Source organism: Crinia signifera, chromosome 1 (genome assembly GCF_055691185.1).
Source record: "Crinia signifera chromosome 1, ASM5569118v1, whole genome shotgun sequence".
Lineage (NCBI taxonomy): Eukaryota > Metazoa > Chordata > Amphibia > Anura > Myobatrachidae > Crinia > Crinia signifera.
In genome coordinates, this window is record NC_139217.1 from 302,976,378 (window position 1) to 302,989,848 (window position 13,471).

General features: G+C 40.0%; 1 protein-coding gene across 3 annotated transcripts in view; it reads right to left on the reverse strand.

The window, feature by feature from the left end:
• The window catches only part of APBA1 (amyloid beta precursor protein binding family A member 1), a 129,932-nt gene that overhangs the window by 31,673 nt on the left and 84,788 nt on the right, over positions 1 to 13,471 (reverse strand). For all 3 annotated transcript variants that reach the window (XM_083186075.1, XM_083186073.1, XM_083186074.1), the window contains exons 3-4: positions 4,289 to 4,387; positions 1,807 to 1,846 (exon numbers count right to left, since the gene is read on the reverse strand). In XM_083186075.1, the coding sequence (XP_083042201.1) occupies positions 1,807 to 1,846; positions 4,289 to 4,387 (139 nt within the window). The remainder of the gene's footprint in view (positions 1 to 1,806; positions 1,847 to 4,288; positions 4,388 to 13,471) is intronic.

The window sequence follows — 13,471 nt, forward strand, 5'->3', positions numbered from 1 at the left end:
CAAAAAAGGGGTCTCGACGCGTTTCTCCATCATCTAGTTTGGCGGTTTCTTCAGAAGATGACCCCAGGTATCGGAAAGGTGTTTAAAAAGGGTTGATAACCAATCAGATTATGCCACCTAATCAAATCACCTGTTCTTAATGAGTCTGTCTTTTGGCCGACACTTCGGCAGTATTTGCTGATAACTATATTACAAAATACTGCCGAAGTGTCGGCCAAAAGACCGACTCATTAAGAACAGGCATGTGGACTACTCGCAGACGCAGTTGGAGTGAGCTGGTCTCACGCTGCGGTCTGCCTTTCTATACAGCAGCCGCTGCACCCACCAATACATCGATTCCGGTGAATACCGTCTATGCTGGTATGTAAATACTTAGATCAAAACTGCATTCTATGGGCTAACCTTAAAAACGCTACAGTCTGTTACTAGTTGTAACAGTTCTGCATAAGACTGTGACTACCAATTAAAGTGAGGAACTGTGTTTTCATATACCGAAGCACCACTTAGGTGTTTATAGTAATTAAAGCAACTTATTTCATGAATCCATTGATGCTGGACATATAAGTGGAATTATCAACAACTAAGGGTCCTAAAAACGAGGCCCTAATCGCAAATATAATTTTATTAACGGATACAAAAAGTTCAGTACCATTTCCCATGGCTTTCCTTGTAATTTTATGTGATTTTTTACTATTATAAATATTAAGATTGTTGACTATGTATATTAATAAAATAACAAAACTGTTTAAAATGTAATAGTTTAGTTGCATTGTTTAAATTTGTATATTTCTGGTCCATTTTGAGAGACACAGAGGTCCTCATTTGAGAGCTGCAAGTGACACTGTAAATAATTGATACCTGTTGTTGAGTTTATTGTGCGCCCGATTTAGTGATCCCTTCTGTATCTGTGGGTCAGGAGAATGTGTGTCGAAATACATCACACAGTTCTTGAGAAGCACAGTGGTGGGGGAGTTGGGAGCACTATTGTGGTTTTTGTACGGTCTGTCAACTGTCTGTCAACTATCCCACTTGGGTCCCGTCAGGCTCTAAGGGGAGATGCGTGAAGCAGCGAAAAGAAAGAGTGGCAAAGCGAGCCAGAGGACAAGTTGCCATGACAACCAATCAGAAGCTACACATAACTGTATAGAATGCACTTTATAAAGGTTTCTTCAAAGTTGATTGGTTGCTGTTGGTAACTCATCTTCTAGCTCACTTCTTCATTCTTGTCATAGTTTCATACATCTCCCCCTGAATTTCAGCTGTGGGCAAGGTGATTTCCAAGGAGTGGATCCTTATGCCATTATATTGCTCTCATTCTGTGATAGCATGCTTCAATTCAATGTAGTCAGTTTTAATTATATACTAAATAAATGTGTATGGTCTTTTGGAAACCTGATGGTGATTATTAGTGACTGGGTGAGTGAAACAGAAAGGCTTTACTTGGTTTTCTTTTTGTTTGATGCATCATTGAATCAGTTGCTTATTTTTCAAACAACATATTTGTCTTCTGTTTTCAGTAATAATTAACACTAATGTATTGTACAAATACAAATGTGTCAACAGACCTGATGTTCCAATACGCATTTGTACAATACATTAGTGTTAATTATTACTGAAAACAGAAGACCAATATGTAGTCTGAAAAATAAGCAACGTATTCAATAATGCATCACACAAAAAGAAAACCTGGTACAGGAAAACTTTCATTTGAAAATCTATTACACGCCAGGATGCAAGATTTAGATTTGGTTTGGCAATTACAGAAATGTATCCAGATTACGGTTGGCCACATGTCTTCCTTCTTACCTTCTACGTAGGTTGGGAAGGAGGCCAGGCTCTTTCTTGACTGTAATTAAGACAAATAATGTTTGTTTGAATAAAAGCAAGACACACGTAGTAAAAGTAATATAAAACCGCTCCATGCACAAATCACACACAGGACAGCAAATGCAGTCCGACAGCCGCTTGTTAAGAAAAAATTAAATTGTTTTCAAACGATTAGCAGTTATTAAGGGAATCATGTGCAGACAGTTTTATTAGCATGTTTAGATAATTAGGGAATTCAGGGCTGAATCTGCAGGCTCCTGGAATGGACGGTTCAGTGATGCTTGCAAACACTGCATGCTACCTCTTGAAGTTACTGCCTAGGAGACTGTCAGCAGGTCTCAGCTTTCCAGGGGCTGCAAATTAAATTATGGTAAAATATTCAATTCTCCAAACTGTGGTTGTATGCCCATGGAGCCAAGAGGAAAACAAATCATTTTGGCTGAATGACAGAACAGAAATGTTAATGTCCTCTATCAACATGATCTCAGATCATGAAATATGCACAATTAGATCTCTGCTTTCATGAACATTATGCACTACATAACTCCTCTATATAGATAAGGCTGTTTTACACTGTATGTCAAACATTTAGAAATTTAATTTAACCGCTTGCTGATGGAATTTTATTAAAAACAGAGTAAGAGGCAGATTTTTTTCTTTTTGAGGAGTTCAGTTCCAAAATCCATGTGTTTTTGTCATCGCTAAATATGGCAAATTTTTGTTAATTTTTTTTCTCTGATAAAATATCACCAACTAGAAAGGAAATGAAAAGAGCGCTAACCTTATCTAAAAATGATTCAAACCCATTTACATAATGAATGTTTAATATGATATACTTATTGTATATATACTGTATATTTTATATAACACTATCGTATGTATTGGCCATTTGTAGGCAAATTGGATCCACTGTATATAAATTCTCTCTGTGAACAGAGATAGGAGGGCACGTAGTAGGATAGTCCTGTAGATTAAAGTCCCGTACTGTTAGATAATTCATTTGAAATGTTTGGGTCGTAGTAATATCTCATATTCCCAACTTTGAATACATAATTCTTCAGTCATAAAGGCTGGCAATCTCTCTCAGGGCAAATCAGATTGTTGTGAATGTTAAACCTGGTGATCTATACTCATGACTGAATACCTTTAAACTCACAAGATTTATATAGAATATATAGCGAAGGGGTTATTTTTTTTCCAATTTTCGAATATTCCTAGTTTTGGAAAGCTATTGCTCATCCTTGCTTATAGTATTATCATTCACATATGGAGATCTCTAATTTGCTTATAAAATGATCATGCTTTTGTAACAAACAGGTCCCCATACTTAATACATAACAGTCCCTAAAACTAGCCAACGCGATGTCCACCATGACTTTGTGGCAACCCACTGCACTAATGACATTCCCAGCCTATGATCTATTCAGTGTTGGGCTCATTTCTATCACAGAGCGGGTGCACTTACATTGGCTATAGCACTAGGAGCACAGGGCTCTATGTAGCCTAGCCACCCTGTTGGCAGTGTTGATTAGGGAAGTCAGTAGTATCCAGAAAGAAACCCCACAAGATGGGGTGACAATACTGCATGAGACAGATGTCTTAAGCTTGGTAAAGTGATAAAGCGGTGATAAATAGTAGATGATAATGCACAAGCCAATCAACTCCCAACTGTCATTTTTTAAACACAGCTGATTGGCTGGTGCATTATCACAATCCACTTTATCACTTTACCAAGCTAAATTCCATATACGTCTTAATACCAAGGTTTATACAAATCAGCTACGCTAAATATACATAATTTGCATATGAAAATACAAGGCTATAATGGAAGATAAACCGTAATGTTCTTGTATAAGACCTCAGTTGTATATTGTTGTCGGGAGGGGGAGCAGAGTGCACTCTAACATGAAACTGGACTTCTCAGGACCAAATTTCTATCCTCAGATCTACTTTGAAATAGTTTAGTTAATTCATTGTGAGATGTAAGATAATTTGGTGCAGCCCTGGTGGGGATGTATTGGGGGTGGGGGAGGTGGCTCTGACAACATTTTGTCTTAAAAATAAAACATATTTTCTCTAACATTCTTTAACATATTTTCAGCATTTTAGCTCATGGTTTCCGACAGCATTGAAGGCAGTTTCCGGGAAAACAGTTCCAACTTTAAAACTAGTCAGATCTGTTTTGTAGGACATGCGCGCCAATTGTGAAATTCTTGGCCCCTTTTTTTTTTTCAATCTGCGGCCATTCTTGGCAAACCTCAGACTTTCCGCCATTCAACAGTCGGAACACTGTCAAATGTAACGAAAACGGCCTAAGTTTCTGACTTTGAAAGTGGAATCCCAGATTGAATACCCTAGATGTAGATTCAGAAAACATAATGAGATGTATTACAGTATCATATAAAACTGCTAAATAAACAAATGACAAGTTAAGAAACCAATTAATTTCTGAGGAACTTACCTCTTTATTCGAAGAGGATTCTGCTGAATCACAGGCATTCTGGCGATGTTGCCGAACTGTAGATTCTGCTCCCTGCGTGGAAGAATCTGGAGACGGCGACTAAACAGAGCAGAGAAAGAAACAAAAAACAAACGTATAAAAGAAGGTGTTTAAAAGCAGGATCTAGATTAAATCTTCACAAAGAGACTGAAGCTAATAGATGTAATAAGGTTATCGAGCAAGAGAAACCAAAACACATCCCCTTGCTGCGCTTGACATGATTAGGGCACCCTATTACATTCTCCCTCTCTGCCCACTGGGATGATAAAGTATGAAAACAAATCGGTTTGAAAAAAAACAACAAACAAACAAGCAAACATGAAATGCATGTTGACCCTTTTCCATGTGTTGACCAATAGTGGTCAATCTATTCACTGTTGACTTAGACCAGGCCTGGCCAGCCTGTGGCTTCCCAGCTGTTGTGAAAGGGTTAGGGAATGTTTAAACTCTGGCAAAGCATACTGGGATGTGTAGTTTCACAACAACTGGAGAGCCACAGGTTGGCTAGGCCTGCCCTAGACACGGTTACCCTAATGAATGCAGACACATGCACACATATATACAAACACACATACATACTATATTTACTTATGATATATCTGCCAGGAGCACATTACTGAATTCTGGGTAGATTGTTAAAAGAAAAAATTATAGAAGGCAAAATTAATATTATTCATTATACTAAAATATAATAAATACCAGAGTGAGTATTACTGAAATAGAGAATTAACGATCTATCATAACAGTCTTGCACAGAACAGTATCTGTTATAAACTTAAAGGTTTTGTTCGATGCTGTGAAGACTGGTGTATACGCTGTAAGATTTTGGCCAATGAAGACAGTTTCAGACACACCAAAACAATCCCAATGTACAGAAATTCCACATGGTCTACCCAACAGTGTTTCAATAAACTAGATAACTGAGGTCCGTACACAATGCATTTTCTGAATGTTCCCAAAAGGACGTGAACATACCGACAGCACCACAAGCTATTTCAGGAGACCATTCTAGGTTATTTGAACCAACCATTGTGCCTTGGTGCAGCATATAAACTAAACAATTAACGAACCAGTATCTGTCAGGTTGGCCTGAAAAATGTACAGGGTGTACCTAGCTTACCTGACAATGAGGCAGATGTATTAGGCAGTGATAAAGGAGAAGTGAGCCAGTTGAGAACTTTCCCATGGTAAACATTCAGCTGCTCTGTATAATTTTATAGAACGCAAATGATAGATGTTACTTCATTTCTGATTAGTTGCCATGGGCAACTGCTCCACTAGCTCACTTCTCCATTATCACTGTTTCATACATCTGCCCCAATGTAAGCTTTCCTGTTTGAATGGTTATGCACATACACCAATGCTTCAATTAACTGCAAAGTGTGTCAACTCAAAAATATAACATGAAGACATGTTGAACAGTCTACAGTTATCATAACACAAAAAAAGTATACACAACCTAGCAAATCCTTAGGCCCCCATACTCCAGTCCGACTTGTCCTAAGGACAAGATGGACCCAATTTCCTCTGAAATAAGCTGCCAGCTCCCCAGGAGAGCTCAGTTACAATTTGGAACTTTATGTGGCATATATTGCATGCGATTTATCGTATTTAAAGACTCCCAGGGTGCAGGAGATATAAAAAAAATATATAAACCAGGTGAGTGTCAAGGCAGTGGGGTTCCAAGCAGCACTTAGTGGCAGTTGCCTGGCTGCCAGCGGCAGAATTGAAATTTTTTTTAGACAGGCCGGCCGTTTGCACTCTCAGCCAATCAATGGCCCGCCTGTTTTTTTTTTTTTTCATTCTGCTGCCGATGGCCACTGCACCCCCTCACATACTCACCGCAGCCCGGCACCCACCCGTCAGCCCCACCACCCATACCCGCTTCACACCTATGGAATTGGACCAAACATGTGCCGCTGATGAGTCCGTTCCGATAGATTTTATGTGCAGCAGGTAAAATCTCCAGTGTCCAACCCGATATGCATGGAACCACACATCGGGTCGAAGGGGACGTCAAACACATCCGATTTGGGGGTGAAATCTCCCCAAACTGTACTAGTGTATAGGGGCCTTTAGATTCATATCCAGTGAGCTGACAAGTGTAAAATGTCAGCAATCGGTGACCAGCTTTAGAAATGTGACCAACAAAACTATTCCCATGATTACTTGGAGATACAAAGTCCTGCTCAAATCCTTAAGCCAGTTTTGCTAGGGAGAAACAGAGAGTGAGCAAAAAATAACTTGCAGCAGACAATGTTCTGCTCAGAACACATTTACCAAGGAAACATCATAATATAGAACACAGCGTGCAACAGGACCACTCATAATATTTCCACATACTGTACATTAACACATCTGTCACTAGGAAACATTTAATTATAGATTTGTAAACTGCCAGTGAATCATTAGATTGCTCCATTGTGGATCTTGCTTAACCAACAAAAAAAACATATCACTGTTCCTTTAATATAAATCAAAAGGCAATGTCAAGCAGTCTTTATTGATGAGACCATTATTCCTTTCTAATCATTAAGTGAACAGGATTTAATATAATCAAACACTAGATTAAAGTGAAACGGTTGCAGGTCTGACACTCATGACCTGGGATACAGCTGTTAATGGTTATACTATATCAGGGGTGGCCAACCGGTCAGAGGTAAAGAGCCGAAAAATATCGGTAGTCAAGCTAAAGAGCCGACATCATGCGCGCGCCGTAGGCGCATGCGCCAAAAAAAGGGGCGTACTTTATTTTGACCCCTTGGGTGGGTGTGATACAAATATGCCTCCAATAGTGCAGTGCCATATATACATATGCCCCCAATAGTGCCAGATACACATATGCCCCCCACGGTGCCAGTTATGCACCACACGGTGCCGGGTATGCCCCTATGGTGCCAGAAAGCTGCTATGCCCCCACAGTGCCACAATCTGCTATGCCCCCACAGTGCAAATTTCCCAGCAGCAGCACTCACCGTTGTTGCTGCTGCTGCCAGGCGGGGAGAGGACTGTCTGGTGTCCCCCTGCAGTCCTCCTGTCATGTCACTGATGGGAGGAGAGCACAGCACACCACGCGTCTCCTTCCCCCTCACTTCCCTGTGACTGGGCTGTCCACCAATCAAAGCTCGCTGGCCGGCTCCTGATTGGCTGCTGGCCCGCGAGCTCTGATTGGCGGACGGCCCAGTCACAAGGATGCACAGTAAGGGGTAGGAGAGATGCGCGATGTGTGCTCTCCTCCCCTCAGAAGGAGAAGGGATTCAGGGAACCGGCAGGGACGGACGGTGGACGGCGGGCAGCAGTGGGAGCAGGAGCCTCACTTTACAAGGGGGAGAGCCACATGAGGCTCAAGAGCCACGGGTTGGCCACCACTGTACTATATCATAAGCTTTTGGTAAATAGAAATTAAATTGGTTTACGGCAGACAGTTTGTAAATGAACGGTTATATAATCATAACTAGTGAAAGTTCATTTATAGATCTATATTTTGCAATAAAAAATAAATAAAAAGAACAAAGAACGTATTTTTCCCATGCATATCCTCCTACTATTGCCATCCTCAGAGGCAATAAAAAAACAGGGCAAATTAATTAGGTATTTGTACCACTTTGTAAAATATACCTAAAGATGGATATTTCTGGATAAACTCGGGAGCTGGAGCTCCATTAAGGAAGAGTGGTGTCAAATGTGGACTGATTATATTATACATTCTATATTTGGGCATTAATGGTAATTTAACATATTTCTTTAGATTCAATGTACTCCAGGGGGTATCCTGTGTAATAAAGGGCCTTATTCTGGTTTGGGTGGCCAAACGTACGTACGTTCCGCATCACCGTACGTTTCCCGTACGCGGACGGTGAGCGAAAGTCCACCCACAAAACATCCGCATACGGACGGTCACAAACACGACAAAGGGTAGTGGCGTACACTTGAGCGTACGCCACCGTACATGGAAAGATCTCCTCTTAGACACCGACAACTGGCGCACAACAGAGCGTATGCCACCGTATACGGACGGGTCTCATCCGTTTTCACACCGACATCTTCCGGCTATTTGAGCGTTCGCCACCTTGCACGGACGGGTCTCGCCTGTTTTCAATGGAAAACTCAGCGTATGTCACCGATCGTGCGAGTGAGCGTACGTCCGTGCACGCTGGCATACCCTTCACATATATGGCCCTGCTAATCTAGCCTTTCAACTATGATTAAGCCAATTAAATGAATTATTCTAATTGTTCATCAATTATTGTTTTCTATTACCTCAATTGTATACCTTAATGAACAGCCTAATAAAAATACATTTTACCCCTCCTTACATGTATATTTATTATGTTCTAATGTTGCATTTTAATCACTATCTATGTGTCCCCACATTGCTGTTACTTTTAAATCAATTTATGTTGGTGTTACAGTGAAAACGTTGATACGTCGACTTGTGTAGATTGAGTGTGCTGCTGTGTAAAGTATATGAAAACACTTACTGAATGTGTGTAAATGGTTACAAAATAACTACCTTGGCATATATAAGCAGGTCTTAAAATGATTCTTACCTTAAATTAAACCAACCTTTACATGTAGAGAAGTGTAGAAAGATATGCTTCCAATGTGTTTGAGTGCTGTGTGTGGCTTGCAGGTAGTGAAATAATGGTTTGGACTTAATAGACTGCAGCATTGCTTATTACATTCAGGTGTATGTGTTTGACTAGTAATCAGCGTTAATTAGCAGACCCAGGCGTCCACTCTCATGCGGTATCTGTAGGGGTGGTCTGTACTCTTGTGGACAGGTTTTTTCGCACGGAAAGACCCGTCCGTGAGCGCTGTGAAGTCGCTGCGCCTGCGCATTGCGAAAGGTACGCATGCGCAGATAAAAAAAAAAAAACAGATCCGCCGGCGTACGTTAATAACGTACGAACCAGAATAACCCCCAAAGTTAGTGTAGAAATATCCCATTGACAAAGTTATTCTACGAATGTCAAATTTGTAAAAAAACAAAAAAAACACTTACTTTGAGACAAATATTGAGGAAGCTATAATTAATTTTGGAAGGCGTACTTTTCCGGATTCAAAATTTAACACTCCTCTATATACTGTGCCTGAATTGTAAAAAAAAGGTTCCCTGTTAGCTCAGGAAGGTAATTATTTCCTTTTAAAGATTTTTCAAAATCCTGTGAACCCAACGCCAATATATATTGTGTGGCCATTACCCCAGGATTGTTTAAGTAAGCCAACAAAAGGTAGCTCAATGAGAGAAACTTCACCGCAATCTATACCGGAAGCAAAGTATGACTTTTGACACATCAGTCAAAGTCTGGTCTCTAGCGAAAACACACCAGTTTTTACCAGAAATACGGCTTTTCTCCAAAGAGAATTATATTTACAAATGTAACATTTTCATAAAATGTTTCAGTCAGAAATGCTTATAACATAAACCTTCTAACTCTGTACAAGCTTTAAGTCTACTCCACTATACATTTACTGAACCAAAAACACCCAGGATATGTGGTCATAGGACAGTTGACTACAACTGCAGAGAAGGCAGAAGGAAATGTTTAATGTGTTTGATATACTTTTTCCATATATTGGAAATAAGGCAGCTAGTTATATGCTATACTAAAGTGTTTCCTTCTGAGCTGCTTTGTTTAAAGTATTTTCCAATTGTGGATGATGCAGAAGATATTTTTTAGCAGTACAAATTCTTAAACATGTATTATGTATACTATGTGAGAGTGGTCCAGTGATTGGCATTGTTGCCTCAGTGCTAGTATGTTTATTTGGGAAACAGCACTTGTCAGGACGATATAAGAAAAGACAATCATCAGCTGGTAACATCTGTTATTTACACCTTGATTACGCAACTTGGTCACACTTCTCATCTCACACAAGAACTGTAGCTGCTAAATCCAACTAGAAGTGTTCACATTTCTTCCCAAAACAGACAATCAAAGAATATACAAGTGAAGGTTTGGTCTCCCACTGTTAGCCTGATCCAGGACACTTCATGGGTAGTGTTGGTTGTTAGTAACTCGCGGTGCCCATATTTGCTGAAGGATAATCGCTTCCACCTCCATCGCTGGAATCTGCTTTAGCTTCTGGCCAGTTTGCAGCGGTTGCATGTCTTTGCTAGTATATTTGGCTAATTACTCCTAACTACTTCCTTTGGGTTAGTATTCATGGTAGATGATGGATTGCTGGTGTTTAACAATAGCCAGGACTTACAAGAGGAGTTAGAACACACATCTCACAAAAACATAGTAAGTATATGTGAAACATTTTTCTCACATATATGGGTGTTTTTGCTGCACACTAGTTTTTGCCACTAGAAGGTAGTTATGTTATTAGTTCTCATTTTTTTAATTCTGTGCAATACTTCGACAGGTGCACATTTGATCTGCAACTTCCATGACAAGGAGATTGAGTTGACACTTTTTTGACTGACTTGTGTCAATTTTTCTCTGGAAATGCTGTCAATTTGCAGATTTTACTAATTATTTTATATTTTATAAGTTTTTACTAATTATTTTATACTCTTACCATAGAGTAGAGAAGTATGGAACTATTGTTGCTAGAGGAGTTTGCTTCTTCATTCGTAAATGCATTTTTAAATGATTTTTGTTCACATTGAGTGTTCACTCAAACCATAAGCAGATATTTATACATTTTCATTACCTTTGCCATAAGAGATAGTGTTTCCACCTGCTCCATCTCTTAACGGAATGAAAAATATCAAGATTAGTATATATTGAATTCTACAGTGGAAATGTTGTCTCTTTCCAATCGATTTAACCCTTGAGCAAATCAGGCAAGTGACAAGTCAGCCACGTTTTTCATATTAAATTCCTATTCACTTTAGTGGCAAGGGCATGTTTCTACCTCCCTGACAAAATGCAGTCAGGCAAATGGTAGATTTGTCTTTTTCATCCCTGAAATGGAGAGTGGAGCATTTATTCTTTAGATCTCCCAGCCCGTCACACTTCTAGATGTCTAACCCCAGAGTGCCAAATTTTCCTCAAGGAGGGTTTACCATTTACCCAGGATATTCACCTATACCAACAGCAGATAAATCTCTCAGTCTTCTGCTGTGTCTCTCAGTCCCCTAAACACACAAAAGGTATTTCAATAGATGCTATTCAAGGAATCGAAAAAGTGTGACAGCCAAACATGACTAGACCATCTACAGTGGGCTACAAATATCCACCAATGTTTTAATCCAGTTTCTGATTGCACAGGCAGTATCACAACCTCACAGAGTAGGACCATGGATAACACCCACTTACTAATGCTGCGAAGAAGCCTGTGTGCTGAGTTACCACTTAGCCACCTTCCGCTCCACTGAAGAGCTCTGCTAGCGGAGCTCTACACTATTGCAGTGTGGCTGCACAGTAAGGAAGCCTGGGAGGTATTCCTATAACCGATACTATCCCGGCACTGTAGTGGAGGAGATACTGGAGATGAGCCGTAGTCCTGCTCTGCCCCCTAGGTTTGTGGCCTACAAAGCAACTGACTAAGTAAATTGGTCCACTGGACTTCTATGTATTGTCTTGAATATTTACTCCAAACGGTGGCAAGACTCTGTATTAGTTCCATCACTAATAAGTTTCACAGTTTCAGTACCCACAGAGTTAGGGTCTCTGACCACTTTTCCTTGTAATTATTGCCAATCTCCCTTGCCTACAAACTGTAATCTGCTTCCGCCACAGTTTATCACTACCCGAGCAGATGATGGGCTCTACTGGCTTATTCTTAACATGAAAGAGATTTACCTTAATTGTCACTATTCTCATATATTGACTTTTTGTTGACTCTATACAAGTCTATTTCGCTACAGTTTTTCACTGGGAATTCAATACCGGCATTATGGATCATATTTTATTGTGTTTCTTTAAAAAAGTGTTTTATATGTGAAAACTCTACAAGATGAACATTTTCTATAGAAAAGTGGAAAAGTTTGAGAACGGTTTTAGATTTACTAGAGCGAACTAGTGGCTATAGGTTTACATCACATACTACTTTTAACTCTTAATTCATAGGGATAGTTATTTTATTTGTTAGGCATCATTTTTTTATGGGATAAGCTTGTGTCTTAATTTACTGTCTCTTCGTATTGATCTTGGTTTGCGATCTCTTAAAAATTTAGCATTTAAGGAAACCCCCCTCCCCCCACCCTGGAGAAATCATATATGTTGGGCAATGCCAACTTTGGAGAAAGAAACAGTTAGTCCACAAGGCAGGGGATACGGGAGGAATCAGTCTCAAATACCCATGTAGGTTGGCCAGCTACACTCTTTCATACATAATACTTCCGAACGTGTCAGGGAATCCTGGGACATAATTATTAGGAAGGACATTTTACTTCCCCTTCATTTGAACGTGGCTCATTGCTATTTCTTACTAACACCCCTCTTGGACTGTCACTTTTCAGATTTGACCCCATGGACTTGGACACTCATAACTCGGCTCGAGAATCTTCCTGCACATTCAGGGTGGGAGATAACAGAGTCGCCTTTAAGGACCTCGGGATCTGGTAACCAGGAGGTTTGAATAGCAATTTTATTGAAAAGACATACATATTGATAAAAGATTATTCTTGAGAAAAATACCTCCTAGGTGGCTCTTCTGATATAGGTTATGCTTGATACAGTCTAGACTGATTGCTACTGACAAGATAAGCTAAACTTATGAGCTACTCCACTCTCATACTGTTTTAAAATTCTTGTTAAATTATAATTCTATTGTCTTGTATGCAATAGGGCAGTGGTTCCCAACCTTTTTTCTCTCCCGTACCCCTTGATTAGGCTTTTCATTGATAAGTACCCCCTCCTCTCCTTTTGAAATATGGACAGTACTTAGTGGTATGCGGATCCTTATGCATGTTCTTATATTAAGGAGGAGCGGAGGAGTAGTATACAGCTAGGAATCGTGCCCTTCTGTGTCTAGACACAGGTTGTGTATTATCTCCAGGATTCCCGCTAACACCGGTAGGATTAATGCCGCTGCTTCCTCCACCTTTGCCAGTGCTGAGCAGATGACTGCCGATGTCTAAGGGCAGCATTGGAAGCTCCCAGTGGATTGCTGGTCAGGCATATGACACAACATGGTTTGTCTCCATGGCAATGGGTCTTCTTCAGCCATCAAAAGACCTTTTCA